The sequence below is a fragment of the Argentina silus genome (assembly GCF_951799395.1).
Source record: "Argentina silus genome assembly, chromosome: 9".
In the NCBI taxonomy this organism is placed as follows: Eukaryota; Metazoa; Chordata; class Actinopteri; order Argentiniformes; family Argentinidae; genus Argentina; species Argentina silus.
This window is the reverse complement of record NC_139663.1, coordinates 14,582,884-14,610,823: the sequence shown is the minus strand read 5'-3', so window position 1 is coordinate 14,610,823 and position 27,940 is coordinate 14,582,884. Positions and strand designations below refer to the sequence as shown.

The window sequence follows — 27,940 nt, the reverse complement described above, 5'->3', positions numbered from 1 at the left end:
TGGGTAGGGCCTCCCTTTGCTCTCAGAACAGCCTCAATTCTTCTGCATTGCATTGATTCCACAAGATGTTTGAAACATTCCTTTAAGATTCTGGTCCATGATGACATGATTGCATCACGCAATTCCTGCAGATTTTTCAGGTGTACTTTCAAGCTGTGAATCTCCCATTCTACCACATCCCAAAGGTGTTCTATTGGATTCAGATCCGGTGACCGGGAAGGACACTGAACTCATTGTCATGAAACCAGTTTGAGACGACTTTTGTTTTGCGACATGGTGCATTATCATGCTGGAAGTAGTCAGCAACAAAACTCAAGCAGGCTGTGGACATTCAAGCGATGATTGGTATTAACAGGCCCAAAGTGTGCCAAGAAACATTTCCCACACCATTACACCACCTCCACCATGAGAAGGTGTACAGGTGTTCCTAATAAAGTGTTCGGTGAGTGTATATATACACACCCCAGACACGTGCGTGCATGCATACATACACTCACTGAACGCTTTATTAGGAACACCTGTACACCTTCTCATGGTGGAGGTGGTGTAATGTTTTCCTGTGTGGTGTGCAGTCTGTCCATCCTCCATACTAGAGCAATCACGGTCTCAGGCTGAGTAAGAGATCAGACAGATTAACCCTTAATCTCCCCCCCAGAGCTGGTAAACCCAGTAGAAAAGACAATCAGTGATTTAAATACAGCTGGATTAAGGGAGAGTCTCTTCTTAAAAAGAGACGAGTGCAAAGAGAGGGCATTTGGAAGTAGTTCTAAAAACCCACACAGGTCTTCTAAACCTTTGAATAGGGAGACTAAAGGGTTGGGAAATGCAACATTGTTTTGCTGGTCAGCAGTGCCCTTTGGTTTCCCCACAACAGGTCCCTGAGGAGGATGTACTAATACAGAGAACAATAAGGTAGTCTCCTACCCAAATAAAGGTGCATTCTAGAACTAGAACATTCTAGCATTTTAGAAGCATAAAAACACTTCAACCTGAGAGTTTGAGTTAGGAAACCAGAATGACATTTAACAGGCAAAAAGATAGGAAAAACCTTGTTCCGAGAACTTGTAATGACAGTTGAAATTCAAATAAAGACGCAATGCAGCAAAGTCACGTTTTTATACCAATCCTTTGACTTTTATTCCATTTAAATGTAGGCATCTCACATGGACAATTGACATACAGCCCGCCGCTCTTCGGAATCGTCTACACATCGATGTAATCAGTCATGGTGGGAGCAGGGGCACATATCGGAAGACAGCGTTTAAACTTTCACAGAGGGGGTGGTGGGGGATAGGGTAGGGAGGAGAGAAGGGAGGGGGGGAGGGGACAGAAATGTAGTTTCTGCCGCCAAACACGAACCCCGCTCGAATCATCATCATAATCGTCATCTTCATAGATCAGTCCAGTGCTGTTGTGCGGAAGGGAATGCTGGGAAACGTGGAGGACTCAGTGCAGTGGACCTGGAGCAAGAATGGAGAGAGAGAAAAGAGAAGGGGGTGGAAGAAAAGAAAGCGAGGGACACAGATCGAGAGAATGAACAAGAGGAAAAAGAGAGAAGGTGGAAGAGGAAGAGAATGAGAGAGAGGAGACACAAGATGAACAAGTCAGTCGTCATTTTGCATAAACGCTTAACAAACAGACCTGCAGCTCTGGCATGAGTAGAGTGGTTGGCTTGTTTACGCCAGGCCCTGTGGCTGCAGGCTACGCACATTCCAGCACAGCTTAGCATTTCAGTTAGTCGGCCATTTCCAAAGTGCATCACTGCACTGACAATAGTAATTGTCAGTAAAACCTTCATGACCACTAACTGGTGACTAGATAAGACAGGCTGTATCAACATTGAGGCTCAGTCCAGAAACTACTCTTGGCCTCCTACACCCTGGCCTCCTACACCCTGGCCCCCCCCTTACCCCTACCCTTGTGTAGATCTGTTAGGATTGGATAGGTATAACCAAGATGGCAGTTGCTCCATTATCTGAAGCACCTTGCTTCCACTCATCAAATCCTCTCAGACCTACACAAGTGTCCAGGTGTAGGGAGGAGCTAGGGCTTGTTTCTGGACAGGGCCTGTGATGAGGGCCTGGTTTGGGGGGTAGTATTGAGATGCATCCCCAGTGTGGGTGTGAGAGACTCTTACTTACATTTCCTGTGAGTCGAGGTCCTCTCCTCACGACGCCTCCGCTGCACTCTTCACACAGGCGGCGAACGCCTCGATCAAATCCTTACAGCCCTCCGCACCGCTGGCAGACACACTGGAGGGGGGGGAGGGGGGGACAAAGTCAGTACAAAAGGCAAGGATCTGACTGTATGGGCACACTATTCCTGTCACCCCAAACAGTCAATGAAGGGGTGAACTCTGGGGGGGGGGGGCCACAACTCAATGAAACACAAGACTTTATAAACACGCAGTCGTCATCCTGACCCCTCCCTGACTGGGGGGGGGGGAGAACGAGAGAGATTATTTCAGGCACTCGGCACCAAACACAGCGGCAGACACTGCCAGAGTGCATTAGGGTGATGGGGCGAAAGGGAGCGAGGAAGAGACGGAGGGAGAAAGGGAGAGAGAAAGGAGAGATGGGTGGACGTCAGGGAGCGATTGTGTGGCAACGCAAGATGACGAGGAAAGCAGGTAGAGGACAAAACATCGGAGCCGCGCCTCTCCCCCCCCCCCCCCCATTTCAGAGGGCACTTCCAGGTCCCCTCCTCCCCCCGTAGGATACCCATCACTCCATCCACGGCTCACACCACCTTCTCAGGATATCCATTTAAACCCCCCCCCCCCCACACAGTGCTGCTAGTGATGTAACACAGCTGGTCTCTCTGCAGATTAAAAGCGGTTTGTCATCCCTGCCGAGCCAGAGACAGGGGGTGTGCGCAGAGATGACCCAACAGCAGCACAGCACACAAACTGTCCCTGAGGCAGTTCTGGTGAGATAATCCTACCACAACCTCCTCGAAACGCAACCCCCCCCCCCCCTTTACTAGAAAGAGTGGAACAGTCCAGTGCTTATGACTACGACTGGACCGTACCATCAGGGGACAAGAGGGGGGGCGGTGGGCGTAAGAGCGGATATAAAGTAAAAACCAGCAGCCATTTTAATAATCAAATGATATTGAACTAGAGGGGGAGGGGAGAAGAGGGCTAGATTGTGACCTTCCACTCCATAGGACCCACACTAGTGCATAGAGTATAGCTCCGGGGGCCGTGCCAACTCAACCAATTAGATTTGATTATGTAACACGAACAAAACCTCCCTCCCCCAATGCCAGTTGGAAGAGAATGGCACTGGGTGAATGAATGGGGCTAGCCAACTGTAGGTCAGAAAGTAGTTACATTAGACTCATATTTGCTTTAAGAATCACCCTTTAGTGCGTCAGGATAGACTGGCATGCAAGAGCGATCTGCAGTGCGTGTGTGTGATGGGGAGGGGATATCATGACATCACCACTCCACGCTCGGGGGTGCATTACGGCATCAGCCCGGTCGCCATGGCAACCCGCCGCTTCTGAGGCCGCATCACTGAGCAAGTTAGGGGGGGGACGTGGGGAGGGGCAGGGTGGCACAGGCAGTAGCCGGGTTCACACAGGGCGAACTGACCAAGTGCTGGTCGAGGGGAAAACTCTGAACAATCAGGAAATGAAGGCTGAATTATTTAGAGTTGGGGCCACTCCTCAGGGAAGTTTATACATAATGTATCACACAGCCAACAAGCCTTTCTGCATTAGAGAGCAACACTAGTCAAGACTGGGGTCTTTGTAGCAGTGAACAAAGTGAGGGCAAATGAGTCAAAGACTAAACTACACATGGAAGTTCCCTAAAAAAGGAACACTGGCAAGTATGCGGAACATTAGATTAGGCTAGCTTTGAAGTCTGAAGGGCCCATTAACACCCCTTACGTAGGGCGCCATCTAGCACGTGACCAAGCACGCTATGGCGTTTCTGGAGAGACCAGTTCACCAGCTACCTCAATGGAAGAAATACCTACAACGACAAGCAGAATGCTAGCACCGATGCTAGCATTCTCCACGGAGCAAGGACGAGGAGATCAAAGCCACGATAAAACAAACAGCAGTGCCTTGACAGACTAGTTGGAAGCCCTGGGCCTGTTGTGAGTTGGCTGGGATGTGGCTCAGGGGCTCCAATTGCAGATACACAGCATTCCTGTCTCAACACTGGAACAGTTTCCACGAAGCGGAGCGAGTACATGCGTGTCTACATACAAGCCGGAGGCGGGGGTGAGTGGGGTGTGTGGGGTGAGTACAACCCTCCCTCTACCGAGGTGCTCTTTTGAAAGAGCCACATCTCAAAGTACAACAGAACCTACACTAAACGGTCATAGGTACAGCTCTGTAACATGCATGGTTAATATTAACAGGCTGTTAGCCATACAAGTCACACATTGACATGTATAATCTATACATGTGTCATCATGACTAGGAGATACTAGCACCTCGGCAACAGTGGCACAAGACTCACTCACTACGAACCAAGGACAAAGTCGTGTTCTGTTGAGCAGGCCGCAAGCCACACTCAAAGAACTTCTGAGGTGACATTGTTTCCCCATTTTGACTCTTTGGTGGCAGCATGTCAGGTGACGTGTACTATGAGGTACTACTTCCTGGAAGTAGCCGTGCGGGGCAAGTGTTTATTTCTGGACAGGCACAACATCTTGAAGTTAATTCATGAGAGCTGTGAAGGTGACCTTGGGGGAAGTCCACCATGGTCAAAATAATATAATAATCCTTAACGTTCAGTTCCATTACCCACACTAGAACGCCCTAAAGACTGCACACACTGGTTCATTCTAAATAGGATACCAGTGTGAATATTGGAACAAGTTTCTCTTCAGTAGGCTACAATCAGGCCAGGCAAAATGGCCGCCGCCGTCCCAAACGGCCACCTCTGCTTCAAGGTGCCTATTTGAAGTTGGGGTTGTCAGGAAAGGTTTCAGGTTCAGCAGCAACATGATCTGGCAAAGGAACATGTTATCCAACACAGACCCACATACAGCCTCTTCTCAGACACACACACTCCCTGTCGCCACACACCCCCCCATGGTCCACGCATGACTATTTAAGAGTGGGGTCTATAAATACTCTGTGCCGGTGGTATACATTACCCAGACTCAACCTGCTGAAGCTAGCGTAGCTGCACAAGACGGCTATCACGTGGAGGTCGCTAGCTGCTGTAGCTAGCTACGGCCTGGTCCCCTCAATGAAAAGCTCTTAAGGACCATGTGGCTGGGGGGGGGGGGGGGGGGGTGAACAGGCCTACAGGTTCAACATCCACCATATTTAGACCCAGCTTTCACCACAGAATCACTGTTGACTAAACTTCAACAAGTACTAGTGTCAAATTCAGCCAAGTACGATGTACTCAAACACTAACTATAGGCCAGACAAGTATTTGGCCTATAGGCTTAAGAGGTCCATTTGGCAATCAATCATTTACATTAGGTGTGACATGTAGCCATCATAAAATGAAAGACCCATTCTAAAGTGTTGCACTCCAGGAAAAAGTAACCCCTGTGGCATTGACCAAAGTGCCATGTACTCAAACATCAACTCAAGTCATCGTAAAACACTAAAGTTTAGACTAAACTTCAAAGTGCCCTACATTGTAAGTACAGTAGCAGCATTGAGCAACCTGTTATGGTACGCAAACATTAACTGACTAACTAAGTCACCACAAAAGGTAACATGACCCAAGTCTCACAAAATGCAGTCTATACTCCTAAGTGCCCTTGACCTCAGTGCCCTACAGGAGATTGGACTTTGTCTTACACTCTTTACAAGTATCCACACCATCAAACTCCATTCATTCAGACTACAGTGCCCCGAAACTCAAATGACATTGACAACTTGCAAGACTGAAACCAACTGAACACTGGCATGTTTGAAAACTTTCCAACGCCCTGAGCCAGCGATCCTAGCCTAGCCCAACCCTACCAACGCCCCCCCCTTATCTCCCTCCCACTCTGGTGGTCAGAGTGATGAGGCCTAATCAGGGCCTGTGCAGCCTGCTAGCCACCAGAGCCTAGCCACAGAGAAACCCCGGGAAAAACACCAAAGAAAGGGTCTGAACATACCGGGGGGGGTTTGGGTGTGAGGTTGTCGGGTCAACATGAGGACTGACAGTAAAACGCCAACGAGGACAACAAATGCATTACATCAGACATCGAACATGGCTGTGACATTGCACTGTCATTGAGACATCATCGCTAACACACCACAACCGCTAGGCCGTGTTTTCTGTACCTGGGCAGAAAACACCCACAACAATCTCACTCAGCTAATCCTATAGGTGGGGGAGGAGGAGGAGGATGGGGGGTGATGAAGGTGCACACAGGTCAGACAATGCAGCGGCGGTGAGTTAGCACACGGTGATGTTGACACAGCAAGGCCGGGGAAGCCGAGAGGACGGACATGGCGGGCTAACGAGGGAGGGGAGGGGGTGGGGGGGACAGGGCAATGTGACGTAGGCAAATTCCCTGCCTCCATTCAGGCGTGTGCAACAGCGTCCCTAACCCCCCCCCCCCTCCACCTACACCCCACCGAGGTGTCAAACTTGGTTACATTAGAAAGCCCTTCAATTAGAACTGTGATCGCCATGCTCCGCGTTAACCAACAGAGCCTCCATTTTAGCAACACGACAACGCTAGGATGCCGCCACAACCACCCAAAGCCAACACATCCTGCTGCACAATAACCCCCCCCCCCCCCCCCCCAACCCTGCAGACAGGAGACAGCAGGTGCAAACGCCACAAATCAGCCTTCCTGAAGGCTACTCAACACTTGGGAGCCTCCAGGCAATCAAGCAGGACGCATCAGAAACTCTGATGAACGCAGCGGTTCCCCAACCACCGACCGTCTCAAGAGTCGACGGCTGACGCGGTCGGGTATCCTGCTCACCACGGTTGAGTAATGGCGAAAGCACACACACCCCCACGCTGTACACGTACCATTTGTCCAGGTCTGCCTTGATGCTGACGCAGGCAGCGGGGACGGCGGCCTCAGCTGGGGCAGCGGCGGTCTCGGAGTCCGACATGTCTAAAGTGTTGCTGTGTGAGTGCGAGTCCGCCGTATGCCTGTGGGTCCGTGTGCCAGAGAGAGAGAGAGGGAGAGAGAGAACAAGAGAGGAGAGAAGAGAAGAGCGTATTAGTGGGAGGGGAGGGAACACACATGGAGGGAGGGAGGGGAGAGAGAAAATGAGAGAGGGCAGAACACATGTGTACATAAGGTAGGGGGGAGGGTGGGGTTGAGGGACAGTGACCCAGACAAAGTTCATAGGGAAAATAAATCAACTGGAAATACACAGGGGGTCAAAGTAAGCGAGTAGTTGCCGTTCAGTTAAGCAAAATGACACCTCAAAATACCATTAAATGCCAAGTGGATTTCCTTACTGTACAGCTCATTCACTATGCTGGAAACATGACACTAACTTAAGCGACCTCATTTCATCTACGATGACGCGCAGCCATTTTATTTGTACGGAAAAGTAAGATGCGCACGTTTCGGAGCAATAACGACAGAGCAGCGTACACATTGGATACATTGAATCCATCCAAGGCAAAAAGAACTGCACGAAACGACCTATGGAAGACTGCCTCCTACTGGCTTATATGAGCATTACCTCACATCTACATCAGCGCACACCGTCGTACGCTAAGGGTCACCCCCGCAAATGTGTTGAGTGCAAGACTCTACAAACTGTTCGAAACACTTTCAAACTGATCAGATCCAATACTTGTTTCGATATAATTTGAAGGTAAAATACTATCTAGTTAATAAAAGAAGCGTATACACACTGCACGTATAGGGTAATCTGCTATGAACTCCTAAATGAGTGAGGGGTGAGGCCCACCCGCGCGCCCTTGCGTGACCAAATCCATGGAATTCAAGGGCACGGGCCACAGGGATATCCTTGTCATCTTCAAAGCCCATTGGCAGGTTGGTAAAAACGAGCCTCAGTAACCCGTAAACTAGAAGTTATCATTATCTTTCTTAAGTCACTGTTGCAACGAAGATAAGCGATGATGAACACTTATGTAATATCATGGCCTACCCAAGTAACGTTGCGCAATTTGCCCAGTGGAGTTAGCAACAGTAGGGTAGACGGAACAAGTTCAAAGTAGACAAAGTTTTAATTTAGTTTGCAGTAGCATGAATATTCATAACGAGAGAAAATGCTAATCTTCCGCAAATACTGTTAACGAGTTCAGATAGCCTAGGACAAAGAAATGGTTCTCCAGTTCAACTAATACAACTCGACTCAGGCAGACTCCCAAAACACACAGCTAAAGGCTACACAGATGCACAAACAGTCATTACGCGAGGGCGCATCAGAACTTAAAGCCTGCCGCAGTAATCGCTCCGCTAGCAGCACAAATAAAGAATGTGCAGTCTCTCCATTTCACACACTGCAACTTCTCTGAATACCCAGTCGCCCCGAAATCGCTATAACCATAAACGGTATCTGCTACAGTTGCAATTCTATAACAGCCGGGCGCACGATCTCACCTGGTCCCCTTGTAGTCAGTGTCAACAATGCGCTGTCAGCTACGTTTTATACCTGTCGCGCGACCCTTGCATCCATAACACACCTGTAACCAATTACAATTGCGATTTTACGACTGAAGGACTCTGGGAAATGAAGTCTTTCTGCCGTAGCCTAGCCCCATGGCTAATACCACAGTAACCAAACTTTCACTAAAGTCTACATTTTGCGCGGTGTTTTAATAAACTACCATCAAACGAGACATGTGGGGCATCCCACCGTCCAAACAAACCCATCAAAGAACGGTAAGTGCGGAGGAAAAAGCCTACCTTTTATCCGTGCAGAACTAAATGTTCATGTAATATCTGAGCCACCGCCCCCTGTGCCCAACCCCCCTCGCCTCTTCTCCAAGACACGGCGCACAGTGCGCCCAAAATAGATCCGATTCCACTATATTCATATTCAGTTAAAACACTCGAGAGGCTCAAGTCGCCGTTTAATTACATTTCCATTAAAACCCACCTAATTACACGTCCTGTGTGGGGAGCCAGGATTATACCGGAACAAACCGGAGACTTCCATGCATAAGAAACTCTTTTTTTGAGAAGTCTCTTTTGTACAGAATGTGCTCTACGCAGAGATTCTCGACTTGAGCACATGTGCAAAACACCCATTACACGAGTTACATGGGTTTGTATGAATGGGGAAAAGCCTTGACTAAACATAGCGACGAAGAAAAGTTAGTGCTTGGCTGGTGAAAACACCATTTATTTTCTACTCTGTTCTATTGTATACTATCATCAACTTGTCTTCTTTTTTGGGGGGTTTGAGACTATTTTGCCTCCCAACATGAAATGCATGTAGCTTTGTCTTCTCATTAAAACCCCCGAATTCCTGTGTGAGACCACAGCATAGCAGAGAGATCATTGTGGCTTGCAACTAAAAGTCCCCGAAGAGATGTGAAAACTGACTCCAGAACAGATTTTTTTTATTCCAAACATAATGCATTAAATCCTACCTATCAGTGCAGGAGACTGACCTTAGTCCTGTATGAGGGAGAGTCTGTCGAGGAATCGGAGAGGCCGTTGAAAACTGCAGAGGGGGGCTTGGTTTCCTAAACCTCGACTATAGTGAATATGGTCCTATGGACTGAGGGGGCGCATGCGTGTGTGTGCGCGCGCGTGCGTGTGTGTGCGTGTGTGTGCAGTAATGTATAGAGGCCCAAGGGAAGGCAGAGGAATTTCCTTTACACAAACTTGGAAGAAATGCCGATCCAACCCCTTTTGGCTGGGAGAGGGGGCCCACACCAACCTCTTTCACACACAGAGAGAGAGAGAGAGCAGAGGGAAGCGCGAGAGAGACAAAGAAAGAGAGAGAGTGCACACAGGGAGAGATAGAGGCAGTGCCAACCATTTTTCAGAGAGAGAGAGAGTTGTGGAAAAAGAGTGAGTGAATTAATTAAATTTTTAAAAAAAAGAACCTTGTTGAGCCAACTCTGAGAGAGAGAGAGAGAGAGAGAGAGAGAGGGAGAGGGGGAGAGAGAGAGAGAGAGAGGCCCCATGAAAAGATTGTAAGCACACAGACAGGACATGACAAAGAACTGTTTCGTCATGGCAGGAGAGAGGGGAGGGGTGTTAACGTGTGTGTGTGTGTGTGTGTGTGTGTGTGTGTATGTGTGTGTGTGTGTGTGTGTGTGTGTGTGTGTGTGCGTGTGCGCAAAGAGGGTCGGGTACACCGCTGTTGCAAGGTCAAAGTCCCACCCCTGCCTTTCCGAACATTCAAATATGTTTTTTCAGGTCGCCTCTCTTTCTCTCTCATTCTTGTTTTTCTTCTTTGTCTCTCTACTCGCTCCCTCCTTCATTTGTCCTCTTATTTGCTGTTTCATCACCTGCTTGCATAACACGAGACAGGCCAAAACTCCCCCCGGCTCTGTAGTGCTCTCCGTGACAGGGGAGGCTGGTGGAGGTAGAAATCAGAGGTCGGGCTCATTGTAATGCATGGAATGGAATAAGGAATGGCATCAAACACCATCCCTCATTCCATTCCATGCATTACAATGAGCCCGACCTCCGATTTCTACCTCTGCCAGCCTCCCCTGATGTACACACCTGTCTGCCAGCGTGCCCCAAGGCTAGTTTACCACTGGTCTACCACTACCACTGTTTGAATGAGCAATGGTACCGTTCTCATTCCGTTCCATGCATTACAATGAGCCCATCCTCCGATTTCTACCTCCACCAGCCTCCCCTGCTTTCCTGAGTAGATCCATACACACCTCTGCATGCCCACATTTCTACTTCTCTACTTCTTCTAAAACAACGCCAGCGCAGCAGAAACATTGACACACAACAACCACACACTGTTTTAGAGGCAACATACCAAGTGCGGAAACTTGCTGAGGGGGATGGAACATTTTGAAAGGAGAGAGAAGTGGGTGTAGTGTGTGGGTGTGTGTGTGTGTGTGTGTGTGTGTGTGTGTGTGTGTGTGTGTGTGTGTGTAGAGAGAGGGAGGGGGGCGTTGCTAGGTTTGAGAGAGGCTCCCCAGAGGGGAAGGAAGTTAGATTCAATGTCAGATGTGTAGGTCATACGTGTGTGTGTGTGTGTGTGTGTGTGTGTGTGTGTGTGTGTGTGTGTGTGTGTGTGTGTGTGTGTGTGTGTGTGTGAGACCTGGTATGGTGAAAGAAAGGAGGAAGTTGGGGGTAGGGCACCAGGAGCAAAGACTTGTGGGTAATGTGTAGGGTGAAGGTCCATGTGGTGAGACTAGTCATGGCAGATACTATCTATAGACGTATTATAGCATACAGAACTGTTTGTATTTGTCCTATAAACACATCTGCCACAGGCAGAGAGAGCGACATGTGACTATCACTTTGAGTTCTCTATCAGACACACACACACACACACACACACACACACACACACACACACACACACACACACATACACACACACACATATGCCTTCCCACCCACATATGCACATGCCTTCACAACCACATGCACACACACACACACACACACACACACACACACACACACACACACACACACACACACACAATGTACAAGAAGCAAGGAACAAAATCACATGCATGTAGCCACCATACACATAACATATGGTCACATACTCTTCAAGACCTTTCACACACATAACATGCATAGCACACAGATTGGGTCAAAGTCATAGAACATAATAATGCTGTCTCACAGTGTGGAGAGAAGATCACCACCCCCTGCTGGCCAAGACAGGTATTACAGACATATAGAACTCAGAGCCTATAGGTTGTGTCTTACATTGAAGTCTGCTCATCAACATAAACATTGTCATGGCTCACACACTCTCACACACACACACACACACACACACACACACACACACACACACACACACACACACACACACACACACGCACACGCATGCAGGAGGTAGAAATCAAAGGACGGGCTCACACCACTGGCTGTTTGATACCATTCCTCATTCCGTTCCATGCACTACAATGAGTCCGTCCTCCTGGGAGGCCGGGGAGGAGAGAGGAACAGAGAGCTGTCTGAAGCCCAATGAAGGGACATTACAAGAACATTACAGTTACGAGACACATATCTCACCTGGAGGCTGGAATCAATGTTTGTATTCATGAACCTTATTAGTGGATGTTTGTCGTCGGTAGTTTCCGATGGATTTTGTCTCTCCGACTCCCCCCTCTCTCACCCATCCTTCACCCCTCCCTGACCTTTCCCTCCTTCACCCATCCCTCACTCTTCCTCACCCTCCCTCACCCCTCCCTCCCTCACCCCTCCCTCTCCCTTCCTTCACCCCTCACCCTCCCTCGACCCACCAACTCTCCCTCCCTCACCCCTCCATCTCACCCTCCCTCACCCCTACCTCGCCCGTCCCTCCCCCTCCCTCACTCCTCCCTCACCCATCGCTCACCCCTACCTCACCCATCCCTCCCCCTCCCTCACCCATTGCTCACCCCTACCTCACCCATCCCTCACCCCTCCCTCCCTCCCTCACCCTTCCCTCCATCTCCCCTCCCTCACCCATCCCTCACCCCTCCCTCCCTCGACCCTCCCTCACCCATTCCAAGTCCACCTAGACCTCCCTGTGTGAGTATTGATGAGAATCCTGAACACATCCTTCAAACAATGTTTCTCATTACTGATGGACAGGACAGGAGAGAACTAGTTCCTAATAACACACACACACACACACACACACACACACACACACACACACACACACACACACACACACACACACACACACACACACACACCAGACTGATGCATACCCAAAGACAAAGACAAGGACACTATAAAGTGGAGAGGAGATGGAAAGGGAGCAAAAGAGTCGAAGAAGAAGCAGAGGAGACAGAGGCAAAGAAGAACGAGAAGAAAGACAGAAAGACAGAAAGAGAGAAAGAAAGAAAGATAGAAAGAAAGAAAGAGAGATAGAATGATGGCTCGCAGATCCCAGGGTACCAGGCTCCACCTAGCAGGTGAGATGAACTGAGTTTGGCTTTGTCTGTTTGTGAGTGTGTGTTTGACCCAGATGTGTGTGTGAGTTTTTCTGTTTGTGAGTGTGTGTTAGATGCAGATATGTGTGTGAGTTTGTCTGTAAGTGAATGAGTGTGTGAGTTTGTCTGTATGTGAGTGTGTGTTTGGTTCCTATGTGTAGGTTTTCTCTGGAGCTAAATTGTTGAGTCTTAACTGATAAACTGTACTAACCCCCTCCTCTCTTCATCCCATTTTCTACACTCACCTCTCTCTCTCTCTCCCACATCTCTCTCTCTCTCCCACCTCTCTCTCTCCCATCTCTCTCTCCCATCACTCTCTCTCTCCCATCTCTCACTCTCCCACATCTCTCTCTCTCTCCCACATCTCTCTCTCTCTCTCCCACATCTCTCTCCCACATCTCTCTCTCTCTCTCCCACATCTCTCTCCCACATCTCTCTCCCACATCTCTCTCCTATCTCTCTCTCTCCCATCTCTCCCATCTCTCCTCTGTGTCTCCCTATCTCGTCTTTCCCTCTCTCCTTTTCCCTCCCCCCCTCCCTCTCTGCTGTAGTTCTATGTCTGGTAGTGTCCTGTCATGCCATTGGTCTGAGTGACCTCCTGGAGAGAGCCTCCCAGCGTTCCGACAAGCTCCACTCTCTCAGCACCACCCTCACCAGCGAACTGGTCAGTACCAATCACTGTGTGTGCGTGCGGGCGTGCGGGTGTGCGGGCGTGCGGGCGTGCGTGTGTGAGATTAATGTGTATGTTTAGGTTCTAAAGATTGTGAGGATGTGTTTGTCCGATTGTGTTCTGATTATGTTCAACCTCCCTCTCTCTCCCTCTCTCTCTCCCTCCCTCCCTCTCTCTCCCTCCCTCTCTCTCTCTCTCTCTCTCTCTCTTTCTTTCTCTCCCTCCCTCCCTCCCTCTCCCCCTCCCTCCCTCCCTCCCTCTCTCTCCCTCCCTCCCTCTCCCCCTCCCTCCCTCCCTCTCCCTCCCTCCCTCTCCCAGGACTCTCATTTCCCGCCCATGGGCAGATTGTTGATGCCACGCCCGTCCATGTGCCACACCTACTCCCTCCAGACCCCCAAAGACAAGGAGCAAGCTCTGAGAGTCTCAGTCAGTACAGCCCCCTACCCTCCTCAGGAGAGTCTGGTGGAGGTAGAAATCGGAGGACGGGCTCATTGTAATGCATGGAACGGAATTAGGAATGGTATCAAACACGTATGTTTGAATGAGCAATGGTACCACGGTACCAGCCTCCCCTGCTTTCCTGAGTAGACCCCTCCACACCTCTGTATACCGACATCTCTACTTCTCTTCTAACATGTTTGACTCACCACTGGAGGCAGGTGGAGGTAGAAATCGGACACGTGTTTGATACCATCCCTCATTCCATTCCGTGCATTACAATGAGCCCGTCCTCCGATTTCTACCTCCGCCAGCCTCGCCTGGATCACACTCGGAACAACCCCTGATGTCACAATAGCACCGTGCTCCAGCCAACCCAGTCTCTGGCCTCTCTCTTCCCCAGGAGAACGAGCTGCTGTCCCTGGCTCGCTCCCTCCTGCAGGCTTGGGTGGACCCCCTGGTGCTGCTCGCCTCAGAGGCCCCCTCCCTGCCACACCCATCCAACAGCGCCATCTTCAGCAACATCCAGGAACTGCAGGAGCACTCCAAGAGCCTGGGTGACGGCCTGGACATACTGGTCAATAGGGTGGGTGACGGATACTGTGTGTGTGTGTGTGTGTGTGTGTGTGTGTATGTATGTGTGTGTGTGTGTGTGTGTGTATGTGTGTGTGTGTGTGTGTGTATATAGAGTGCTCACTTTAAGAATCAGACAAGCAAACATTTCACACAAGGTGACCACTGTAAATTGCCCTTTCTCTGTATTCATTCTCTCTCTCTCCCTCTCTCTCCCCCTCCCTCTCTCTCTCTCCCTCTCTTTCTCTCCCTCCCTCTCTATCTCTCTCCCTCTCTCTCTCTCTCTCTCTCTCTCTATCTCCCTCTCTCCCTCCCTCCCCCTCTCCCTCTCTCTCCCTCTCCCTCCCTCTCTCTCTCAATCTCCCTCTCTCCCTCTCTCTCCCTCTCCCTCTCCCTCTCTCTCCTCTCTAGATGGGCCCCTCCTCCCAGAGCATCTCCCCCCTCCCCTTCAGAGGGGGAGACCTGGGTCAGGACAAGACCTCCCGCCTCGTCAACTTCAACTTCCTCTTGTCCTGCTTGCGCAGGGACTCCCACAAGATCGACAGTTTCCTCAAGGTCCTCCGCTGCAAGGCTACCAAGACGCGACCGAAAACGTGCTAAGTGTACAACGACGGCCATTTTGGCTCTGAGATACGGTTGGAGTCAGAGCCTAAATGGTTGTAGAAGGGGATCGATTTACATTGTCTGATTTGGGAAAAAAAATAAAAAATTACTGTAGCTATGATGTCACGCACCTTGACTGTTTTGCACAATTTGATATCTGACATTATGGATTATGCTTTGTGTTATGAATATGATTCATATTTTTAGGCTATACTAAATTGAATATGCATGAATATTTTGCACATGTCCTGTATTGTTTATGTTATTTAGATGTCATAACATGTATTGTTTTATATGCAATAAGCTAAGGGACCTAATATTGGCAATTGAAAAAAAAAAGCATAATTCAAGAAGATATATATAGGGTAGGGTACACATTCCCAAGAGATGACTACTGTATGACATTTGCACTTTAGATGACTTCAAACTATCTCTCAATTTACTCATAGAACGTCGTTTACATATACTAGATACAATATATTGTTTCACAAAAAAATCAATAAAAAACATTTCTTGCATAACAATGCATGGTCAATTTCAATCATTTCAGTCACAAAACTGTCCGGGAATTCTTTTCTGATCTCCAGTTCTGTGACTTGTTGTTGTTTACCGGTTTGTGACTGTATTGTATAGGCATACTTTATGTACCGTATTTAAATCATTGTGGATGTAGTTTCTTTTTCATATAAATCATGTGTTGTGGACCTAGTTTCTAGAGGATCTTAGGTGTAATTAGCAATAGGATGCTACATTTTGTCGGTGATTGATTCCACTCCAAGTCCTATTGTCAGCCCAGACACAATTAAAAGTGCATTGTACGTGCGTTCCTTCCGCACTCCGACACATTCCACAGCATTATTTCATCTTTATTTATCCAGGTTCGTCTCATTGAGATCCAATCTCCTTTTCAATGTAAAGATACACTGTTAGGCTTATTGTACACTTGCCAATAGGCCCACATCTGACGCGAATTAATCATATCATAGAGGATGTATGTGAGTATTACATTTTTATTTAACCTTTATTTATACAGGGTAAACACACTGAGACCTAGGCCTCTTTTGCAGGTGTAACCTGTCCATATTATATAAGTATATAAATACAATTTCTAAACAAAACATTAAAAAACACAACACAGTAAAATACAGAAATCAATACATCGTATAAAACCACAACGTTATGTTATACCAAGAGAAACAATCACATCCTTCATCAAAGAGGTCCTCAACATTATAAACATTGTATTCAACGTTTAGCCTAAAACAAGTGACGAATGGTACGGACTAAACTTCGCTATGATGCTCTATTAAGTTTAAGGTTAGGGTTTAGCGTCTAGTTATTTCAATGCCGCAATGAATTAGATCTCCATTGACCCGTAATTCGCTCAACCGTCAAACCTAAACGTATAAGGAAAAACCCGCAAAGCTGACTTGAACTTTAAGATCAGCGTCTATGCTGTTCATTAGATCAGGCAGCCGACTCTATATGACCATACCATATATAGGCCCTAAATAAATCAATAACCCTAGGGCTATTTCACGGGGTTGACTGACCTATTTAGGCGATGTAACTGATGTGATTGTCCGGAACAAACAGGCCGTTCAGCGGGAGAAGCGCCCTCTCCCTGTTCATTTTCAACGAGAATTTGGCCATCCAGCGGTTATTTCAACCACGGGCGGTATTGAACACATATAAGAAAAGACATTAAACGGGATACAATTTACAAGTCACCCGTTTCTCTGTCGACTGAATCAACAATCGCGCTTATGCGCGTTATTAAAGGGTCTCGCAGGCACTAATCACCAAACTGTCAGATTGATGACATGATTTTGTTGGACGCAGTCATGTTTGCGACACAAACAGTTGTCGGTGTGGATCTGTACTTGGTGTAACTGTACTGAAGAGTTATTGGTGATTGACTTTGTCAATCCATTGGAGTGGCTGTTTATGTGCGTTCCACTCCACGATGAATCCCCCTAACGACAGAAGCCAGTAGCCTACAATGCATTTGTTACAGGTTTATTATATTCTAGATACACATATGTGACCTGCAGCTGCGGGGTCTCCGGGGAGGACGAGGACTAGAGTTCATTCCCATTTTTTGTAGAATTGTATTTTATTTACACATAATGCACACATACAGACAAACATACTTAAACTTGAAAAACAGTCAACCACTCTCCCTTGATCTTTCCATACATAATCCATTCTCACAACATACACTTCTCAAAATGCCCCTCCCTCAACCTCCCCCTCCCCGTACGACCATTCTCACAACTCACAACACAACAAACACAATACAACAGTGGAATATGTTTAAAGCATTTTCAATAGAGTCTCCATTGAAGGTGTGATTTATGTATTTCAGGACTATGCTTAATCTGTGTCTGGGAAACAGTCCATTCAGTCTCTATAGCACTGTTGATCTAAAGCTTCTACTTCTTTAACAAAGAAGGTGAGTTATTCATTTACAATACCTCCCAAAGCTGAGAGAACTCTCTTGATTCCCCTCCCCCTCCACACCCAGCTCCTACGCCCTACTATAAGGAAGATATGGACTAACTAAGTCACACTATGAGTAGGGGACCTGTAGGTGTGACCCCCCCCCCCCCACACACACACACACACACTTATGTTTTGGCCTATGAGGACTTTTTTCTGTTTATATAATAATAATATAATAATATATGCCATTTAGCTGATGCTTTTATCCAAAGCGACTTACATTCCAGTGAGTGCATACATTTTTCAGTATATGGTATATATGGTCCCATTTGACCCCCACTTTCTTTTTAAAAAAACCCAAAATGTGGCATTGGAGATTTGCACTGTCCTTTTGGTCATTTGATTTTCAAAGTAAGTTTTGATGTTAAAGATACACTCTGCAAACATTTTCCACTAGGGGAAGTCACGAGTAAAAAAGGCTCCTATAGTTGGATCTTATTGGGCAGAAAATTACGCCAAACGTTTGTCATTCTTTATAGACCTCTTCCTGAATGAATAGACAATTATAGAACTCTCAAACTCTTTGGAAATAAAGGATTCCATTCTAATTATAACTTATGATATACTTATAAAAGTATTTTATTTATTATGAGAGCGGATCATCAGTAGGCTCCTGTATGTGAGGTGACACTGTTATGACAAACCTGTCAGCAGCATAGGGGGAAATACCAGTTTAAATGAATCAAATGTAGGGATAATTAATAATAACAGAACTGAAAAATGTAATTGTTTATCTATACATAGTGCATTTCATTGTCTCTGTACTTGTACTCTGCACAATGATAATAAAGTTGAATCTAATCTAATCTAATAGTGTATGCCTACATTGGCAGGGAGGATTCAAAACCTTTTTCATAAAGAATTAATACCAGGCCTGACTTCAGAAATGTAACTTGTTCTGAGAGTCCAGCACAATCCAATAGCGCCCCCTGTTGCTTTAAACATGCCAGTAATGATTCACCTATCAGAGTTTGAATCTCTGATTCCTTGATTCCTCTCCCCTCGCTTCCTTCTCAAAACCGATTGGAGGAGAATATCTGAGGGGAGGAGCCTCAGACCTTCTCCTCCAATGAGTTTGAGAAGGAGGGAAGGACAGAGGTTGCCAGGAAGCAAGGAACGATAGTTGAGATTTGAACTGAGATTGTTGAACACTAACCCTAACACAACCATGTTCAAAGAAATTGCTTTCCATCGGACAGGAATTCATGTGTCTCTGCTTACAGTTCCACCAGCAACTGGTTGATGTTTTGATAGTTAGTCATGTAAAATCAATAAGATCTTATTGTTTATTATACAATCTTATAATCATATTATAATATTATACAATCTTATTACCACTCTATGGCATAACCATAATGTTGCAGTATATGCAAATCATTTGGAGAAAACCACTGGACTAAATGAATTTGTCATTGTGATAGAGAACAATATAAACGTTATGAAATTATATACAAGATTTCTCTCGTATATAACCCTTAAAACCAAACAGTTTCCACTCCTTTTGAACAAAATTAAGGTGTAGACATTCTTCAACATCTTTATTAGTACTTGTTTTGTTCTATGTCACGTGAGAAATGCTCTTTAGTAGTCCCTGTAAAAGTCAAAGTCAATCCCCACCGTACAGCTTTTCCTCCAGCACAGGAGCCCCTGGTACACAAGAGAGGATCATAAACACACTTCACTGGTTTCATACAGACCAAGCATCGTTCACAAAAGCACGTGTGTGACCAAGCTCTCTGTGGGGGATTTTTATTCAGTTTTAGCGTTATAAAAAACATAGGAGGGGGCGTGGGCATGACAGGCTATGAGTGGACATTTGGCGTATTCCAAATCCTCCCCTAGCCCCTCCCCCCCCAGGCACTCCTGTACCTATCAGAGGAGCGGATAGATCAAAGCGATATGGTAATAATAACAATCGTGCCCCCTGATTGGCTGGTCGGAAATTTGGCCCCATCACCATACACCAATCCAATCCTCTTATACAGCATCTACGTGAGTGCATGAGGGGTTCAGGGGTCAGGGGTCGATTTGGAATGCGACAACAAACACTTTGCAACGTTATATACAAACAGGAAGAGCAGAGAGGAGCACAAATAGCGTTGCACGCTTCAGAACGGGATGGTGCCGTCCTCTTCCTGTGGCGTGTTCCCAGCGGACGGTCAGACGTGTCGTCGATGCCGGCTAACCCAGAATGCCGTCTGGGTGTGGTTGGGTCCGGGTGTTGATGACAGGGGTGGGGTCAGAAGGCAATGTTCCCAGAGGTGGGCGGGGGGGGGGGGGGGGGGGGCAGGACTAGCCAGTGTATCAAACCGTTCTTCTGGTAAGCTGGTAGGTGTGGGGGGAGGGGGGGGGGGGGTCTCAGCCATAACAAAAGATTGAGGGACAGGTATTGGCCAACAGAAGAGAATCTTTGGGCAGATGAGCCCACCGATCATACTCTGAGACAGATCTCTTTGATGTCTTATACATGTATATGTTTCTTTATTGTTATTTTTTTACAAGTTTCCCTGATGGTCAGCAAGAGAGGGAGGAGGAGGGGCAGGCTGCCCAGTTACATAGAAATCTGATGAGGAGGAGGAGAGGGGGGGGGGGGAAGGAATGTCCGTTGTTGGGGAGCTTTAATGTTCATTGGGGAGCTCTTTCAGAACCCCCCGTCCTCCCCAGTCAGAGTTTGAGGGGGGACGGGGTGGTGGTGGTGGTGGGGGGGGGAGGCTGGAGGTGGTGGGGGGGGGACAGCCTAGACCCACCAGTTTGTGAGTTGCTTGGTTGGTTGGTTGGTTGGTCACTTGGTTGGTATATTTGCTTGCTGGGTTGTTGAAGTCCAAACACTCCCTCTCCTCTCCTCTCCTCTCCTCTCCTCTCCTCTCCTCTCCTCTCCTCTCCTCTCCTCTCCTCTCCTCTCCCCTCCCCCACCCCCGCATCACTGAGGAGCTGCACAGACAGACTGAGCACGCTCTGAGCTGGGATACTGGTGGTCGCTTCTGTGGACGAGAGAAAGAGAGAAGGAAGTTAGGCAGGCAGGCAGGAAATGTATGCGTAACTCTCGCTCAATATCCAAACTCCACTCTACATTTTCACATTATTTCTGGTTAGAACATGTAAAACAATAGCAGAATGCATTTAATTATTCTAGCTGGAAGCTGGATATCTTGTGTGGGGGCCTGACTGGCTGGCTGGCTGGCTGACTGACCTATGTGAGCTTCTTGGCTTTGTTGTAGAGCGAGTCGACCACTTTGCTCATGTTCTGAACGGTCTCCAGGGCTGCTTCGTACGTCTTGTCTACTGGAGGCTCGTCGAAGATGATCAGCACACCCTCGCCTTGGTCCAGAATACCTACAGAGAGAGGGGGGGAGGGTGGAGAGAGAGAGAGAAGGGGGAGAGAGAGGCAGAAGGAAAGGGAGGGAGAGAGATAGAGAGAGAGAGGGAGAGAGACCATGAACAAGAGAGTGCAAAAGGAGAGAGAGAGGGAGAGAGAGAGGCAGAGGGATGGAGAGAGAGAGGGGGAGAAATGTGGAGACGAAAAAGAGAGAGGCAGAGGGAAACAAAGACAGAGAGAGAGACAGAGAGACATAAGAACAGGGTTTGTGGGCTTGATGGTGTTGTTATAAGGGTATTAACACAGGAAGAAAGCGCTGGTCTCTCCACTCACAGACTGGTGGTGCTGTGGCCTCACACAAACCTACCGTGAAACTTCTTGTCCAGAATCATCTGTGACAGCTTCCTCTCGACATCTCCCTGTGGAAGAGACACAGGTCATCAACAACAACAACAACAACACGTATTACTACTATAGCTACACATCAACAGACAAGTTACAGTACCTAAAGTATATTTAATCACATTTATTATGATCACAAACGCTGTGTCAATAAACATGGAGGCCACTTCTGTCTTTACCTAACCCTAACCCCTAACCCTAACCCAGCTAAAGCAGGAGGGGTGCTGCAGACAGACACCAGTTAATATCTACATACATCATTAGACATGTCTCTATAGAAGGGTCAAGGATGAGAGATTCCACCTCAATAGACCAGGGGTCAGTTTCCCAAAAGCTTTGTAGCTTAAATAGTACTTAATTTCTCCTGACAGCCAATCAGCAAAGGCACGAGACAGTAACAATTGTAAAATCGGTGTTTACAGGTCCGTCTTCTGCGCGCGTGAAAGAAGGAAATGTGTTAAATGGAGAACATCGCCGGTCTAGGAGAGGAGTGGGCCTGGGTTTTCAAAAGAGATAAAGTACGACTGTAGCTACGAAGCTTTGGGGACACTGACCCCAGACCTCAGAGCAGAGCAAGGTGAGGTAAAGGTTCTTACCTTGGAGAGTTTTATGAGAGTGGAAATGTGTTCTATCTGTGGAGGGACAGAGAAGCACTGTAGTTAGGGAAGAGACCCACCAGCTCAACGTTTTCTGTCAATAAACAACTTTTAACATTCCTGACGTTCATCTGGATGAACTAACTGATCTAGTCGTTGTTTACTTTGGGAGAACAAATAGAGTAGAATACGGGATAGAATGAAACAATAGAACAGAGAAGAATATAATGGAATGAAATAGTATAGAATAGGGCAGCGTAGAGTAGAATATAATGAAACAATAGATTCAAGTAGAGTTGTATAAAGTGAAAGAATAGAATCTAGCATACAAGAGAATGGAAATAATAGAATCGAGTACAATAGAATAGAATGAAACAGAAAGTTCCAGACTGGAACACAGTCCAGTAGACGGGGGACGGGGTACCTGGACCCTTGAGAAAGGCTCGATGTCGCGGATCAGGTTCTTCTCCAGCAGGTTGTCATAGAGCGTGGTCAGGTGTGTGCTTATGATGGGGTCGTCTCTCAGCTCTGCTCTGTACTCTGTCAGGGCCTGGGGGGGGGGGGGGGTTGAGGGGTTAAAGAGGAATGGAGAAAATGAAGGAGAGGTAGAGGGGGGAATGGGGGTTGAGGGGTTAATGGGTATATAATGGAGGATCAAATGTGCATTGTAATACAGTATGAAACATTGAAATCCAGCACAAAAAAAAACACTCACGTTTTCAAAGTCTGCCAGCGACCTGTTCTTGCTGGCTTTAGCCACACATTTCAGAGAGTCTGTCTGCAGAGAAACAGACAGTAGGGGGCAGCAGTGAGCAGCAGAACACAAACAAGAGCTGTAGGTCTACACGCATGGCAGTACAAGAGGGGTAGGGGGACATCAGAGGAGGTAGAAATAGGAGGACAGGCTCATTGTAATGCATGGAACGGAATGAGGAATTGTATCAAACACCATTCCTCATTCCATTCCATGCATTACCATGGGCCCGTCCTCCGATTTCTACCTCCACCAGCCTCACCTGGGGTACATACCTGTCTGCCAGCGTGCCGCAAGGCTAGTTTACCACTGGTCAGAGCATGGACGTCCTCTGGCCTGCAACACAGAGACAGAGACACGTCAATCCTCCAGAAGTCATTATTATCTGTTGGCATATCCTGCACGTTGTTGGGGACACAGGAAATTATTGATCTCAATCTGGGGTCACAAGACAAAAAAAGTTTGAGAACCCCCTGCACTAAACCCTTATTTACACTACAGAGCCCAACTGAGCTGAGCTGTACTGGGCCTGGCCTGGTTACACACGCACCGTCGTTGCTGAAACAGTACTGGAAGAGACAATGTGAAAGGGACATAAACAAGTCTACAGGAAACATGTTGTTCCCCCACGAATGATGTAGCACTCCTCCTTGTGTGGAATTTCTGTTACTATAGCGCCCCCTGATTGGGCCAATCAGTGTAATGTCTGAATTTCGGTTGTTTACGATAGCACCCCCCATGGGCCAATCAGTGTAATTATAAAAAAAGCTGAATCTCTATGGCAAGACGCATCATTCACCCTCAAGTTTTGTAAAAACGGTCCCAGTGGCGTCAGAGACTTCGGTTCTCTACTGACACATCATATCCTATCAGGTGATATAATGTCTGCTGTGTTTGTGCGTACACACACACACACACACACACACACACACACACACACACACACACACAGACACACAGACAGACACACAGACACACAGACACATACAAGTTGAGCATGATCTTGCAGAGCAGCATGTATTTGAGAGCGGTGATGGCTCTGGGGTGGTCGACCGAGTCGTAGCCCTCGAAGGCCTCGTAGAAGTAGGAGTAGGCTGTCTTCCAGTCCCTCTCATCCGCTGCATGGATGATCCCTGTGGAGGGGGGGGGGGGGGAGAGAGAGACAGAGACACACAGAGAGAGAGAGAGAAGGCAGGTTAGAATAGAACTGACCAAGTGAATAATACAGTATAAAAAAAGAAGAAGAAAGCAAGGGAGAGGTGGAGGTGGGGAGGGGGACAGCGTACCTGACTGCATGTCCAGGGCGGCCTGGAGCTTGGGCGGGCAGTAGATGGCGTTGGCGGTCGTCCTGGCGGACGTGAGGGCGGCGCGGGCCTTGGGCAGGTTGCTGAGGGCGTGGTATGTCTTACTCTCCAGCAGCTGAACCTCCACCAGCAGGGCCTTGTCATCCATCTTCTTCAGCTCCTGCAAGAGCTGGGTGACTGGGGGAGAGGGAGAGAGGGAGGGGGAGAGGGAAGAGTGAGGGAGACATAAGAAAGGAAGAGATGGGTTAGAGAGAGGAGTGGAAAGAGGCAGGGAGATGGAGGGATGGACAGAGAGAGAGAAGGAAAGAGGGAGATTGGAGAGAGAGAGAGAAATAAATATTGATTGATTCTTCCATTATTATGCCTTGACTAAGTTCTCTGTGACCAAAACACTGAAAGGCTAACGCTTAATCCAGCTTCACTGGGGAGAGGACATGATAGGTCCACACACATGATGAAGGGAAGAGGATGCAGCCATTGGTCAGTCAGTGCGAAGAGGGAGGGAGTTACCTAGATGGAGCGCTTCCTGGTAGCGCTTAGTGTCGAAGTACAGAGCGATCAGACGAGACTAGAGAGAGAATAAGAAAACGTCACTGACGACATCTACGATCTACGTAATCATCATAATCGCTATCAACCACCACCAATAACTCTGGCAGCCAAAAGCTGCACCCAGTGTCTGACCAGCTAAATCACCGTCCACTGTCAACTATATGCTAATGATGGAGGATTCAATCCCCTCACCTCCAGCGCCTGTCTGAGGAAGGTCCTCTTCTCAGCCTTGGCCCACTCGATGCACTCCAGACACAGCTCCACCTCCTGGCCCGTGGCCGCCTCCATGTCCAGGAAGAGGTCCAGCAGGGAGCGCACCAGCCGGGCCGCCTTGGCCTTGCTGATGGAGCAGAGGAACGGCCGCACGTACTTCAGAAGGCCTCCCAGCTCTGATGGAGGGAGGGGGGGGTGGGAGGGGGAGGGGGAGGGGGTGGGAGAGGGAGAGAGAGAGAGAGACACAGGGGGAGAGAGACAGGGAGACAGAGATAACAAGGAAGAGAGGGAGGAACAGGGCCAGAGAAAGGCATTGTGAGCTTTCAAGTGTCAAGTGTGTTCTTTAAATGAACTTTGCAAAAAAAAAAAAAAAAAAAAAAAAAAAGGCTAATTCAGCACAGACTAGGTTCAGAGATGACAGAAGACAGGTAGCCTATATTGTTGGTTCTGCGTCTGTCACCATCACTCTAGTAGCACAGGTGATGTATGCACCTGTGATCGTCCAGCATAAGCTTAGCAAGATTCAACATCTTGGGGCCCGAGGTTTACACAATACAGGGCCAACATGAACGATACTGAGCTTGCTGTTTTTTTTCTTTCCACATTGTCCATTTCAGCACTGTTACAGAAACTATTGTGTATGCATAACCAGGCCAGCCCAGTACAGCTCAGCTCAGCTCAGTTCGGTTCAGTTAGGATACATGCCGCCTCCACCACACTCTGGAGTCAACCAAGTGCCAGAACCAGGATAAAAGAGGAGGGACTCCTCCTGGGAGGGTTATCTGGGGATTGTTACCTGCAGCCTGGCCTGTCTTGGCCAGCAGACCCCCCAGCTCCAGGATGCTCTGCTCTTTGACACGCACCGCCTCCTCATCGCTTTCCTGGATGTCCCGCTTCACTGGAACACAGAGAGGCACGTCACGTCAGCATGGGGAACAAGTTTCACTTCACTTATACCATAATGTACCCAACTTTATGGGGTCTTGTTCTAGGAACACACTTGTTTTGGCTTACTTGGTGAGACACAAGACAACTGCAAACGCTTTAGGTTGGCTAGATACAACAGAACAAATCGGGAACCATTGCTAGGTGTCTATAGATGAAAAAAAAACAATAAAACACTTGTTGTCGATATCAAGCAACATGAGCATCTAGCCTAGATGTGCAGTGAAATTAAAACCTGCTCTCTCACACCGCTGATTCAAATTGCATAGCGTCAGTAAGATGCTCATCAATGAGTCTCCGCTTTCAGTTGACAGTAATAACTGATGCTGGATCTAAAGCCGGTGTAGGGGTCCATTTACAAGCCGGGGCAGAGAGGACACGCCAATGTCTTCACAGACGCAGAACATGCGTCCATGTATAACTAGAGGCACAGACTGTGACAGCTGACCTGGCCATGGCATGCATGCATGCTGTCATAACAATACGAAACACAAACACACTGGAGTTAGCTAACTTTAGTTAGCTATAGCTACAATGCAAGATTAACTTGAATTATGGAAATTAAAGCTGACAACTGCTGGCTCGCCAGAGATGCTATAAATACAAGATGTCAACTTCATGTATGCGTCTCTGTTCCGCTAAACAGTAATAGCTTAAGTTAAGTCACAGATTCGGAATGTTTTACATGTGATGCCTTAGCTCGCTTGGAAATCGTAAGCTAGCCAGTTGCAATATCATATTGCTGCCTTGTAAGTACAAGTACAGCCAATAAGTACAAAAAAACGACAACCACCGCTAATTTAGCAAACTGGCTAACCATCTTCAATCAATGAGCTAGCTTAGCTACCGGTGTCCCTGCTGCTGACTCACTGTGACCAATGCATGGGATAGGCCGGTAACTAGCCGGGTAGCTATTAGCCAAGCTAACGAGCGAGCTAATGTTTAGTCAATCGCTCCAACAAAGGGAGAGCCAAACTGTTTTAGCTGGTCACTACACATTCGGGTCACTTAGCCACTGCAAGACCTTGCTCTAAATACTCACCGATGGAATGCAAAATATCGATAGACGCATTCCGATCTGTACCGAGAAGAGACTGTGCTCTTTGAAACTCAGCCACTGCCGCGGCTGCCATCTTGCCTCCTCGCTCTGACAGCTTGTTCCGGTTGGCTCATGAGCGTCAATCTCGGCGCCCTCTTTCGTTATCTGGTGGAACCGCACATTCGGGGCCAGATGTTGTAGTGATGCCTAGCAACCGTGCACCTGAGTTTGCACCTGTATTTTTTTCGGCATGGGATGAAACAACTAAACAAAACAAACGTTCTTTCAAAAGTTTTAACCTAATACGTTTTTATTGTTTTATTTCAGGCTCCACCGATCACATTTTGGACTGTGTATGTTTTCACCGATCATTGAGAAACCTGACTGCCACCTGACTCTGCCAGGAAAATACCCAAGGCGAAAACAAAACACCTGTGCTGTAACTCAAATGTATATACTATGCAGACAGGTATATAGACTATGCAGACAGGTATATAGACTATGCAGACAGGTGTAAAGACTATGCAGACAGGTATATAGACTATGCAGACAAGTGTAAAGACTATGCAGACAGGTGTATAGACAATGCAGACAGGTGTAAAGACTATGGAGACAGGTGTATAGACTATTCAGACAGGTGTAAAGACTATGCAGACAGATGTAAAGACGATGCAGACAGGTATATAGACTATGCAGACAAGTGTAAAGACTATGCAGACAGGTGTATAGACAATGCAGACAGGTGTAAAGACTATGGAGACAGGTGTATAGACTATTCAGACAGGTGTAAAGACTATGCAGACAGATGTAAAGACGATGCAGACAGGTGTAAAGACTGTGCAGACAGGTGTATAGACAATGCAGACAGGTGTATACACTATGTCGACAGGTTTATAGGCTAGGTTATCAGCTAGGTTAGTGACCAAACTAGGGTTAGGGTTAGGGTTAGGGTTAGTGCTCCTCCTATTTTGCCTAATTGTAATGGATACATAAATAATCAAGTAGGCTATGACTGTC

The 27,940-nt window shown here is 47.6% G+C and overlaps 2 protein-coding genes across 2 annotated transcripts; one reads left to right on the top strand and one right to left on the bottom strand.

Annotated features, from left to right (window-relative positions):
* Positions 1–12,955: 12,955 nt before the first annotated feature.
* Positions 12,956–15,294, top strand: prl (prolactin; the record flags this gene model as incomplete). Its single annotated transcript, XM_083677201.1, has 5 exons — positions 12,956–12,995; positions 13,565–13,677; positions 14,002–14,109; positions 14,525–14,707; positions 15,106–15,294. The coding sequence occupies 5 exons, from the start codon at positions 12,956–12,958 to the stop codon at positions 15,292–15,294; spliced, it is 633 nt and encodes a 210-aa protein (XP_083533327.1).
* A 4,029-nt stretch (positions 15,295–19,323) lies between these two features.
* LOC310809760 (26S proteasome non-ATPase regulatory subunit 11-like) lies at positions 19,324–27,030 on the bottom strand. Its single transcript, XM_083677194.1, has 13 exons — positions 26,927–27,030; positions 25,736–25,837; positions 24,919–25,115; positions 24,685–24,742; positions 24,157–24,351; positions 23,859–24,003; positions 23,146–23,206; positions 22,832–22,894; positions 22,541–22,666; positions 22,117–22,152; positions 21,486–21,537; positions 20,993–21,135; positions 19,324–20,783 (listed from the first exon to the last, which is right to left on the bottom strand). Exons 1-12 carry the CDS (start codon positions 27,015–27,017, stop codon positions 20,993–20,995), a joined length of 1,269 nt encoding a protein of 422 aa, XP_083533320.1. The 5' UTR covers positions 27,018–27,030; the 3' UTR covers positions 19,324–20,783.
* Between the last annotated feature and the right edge of the window lie 910 nt (positions 27,031–27,940).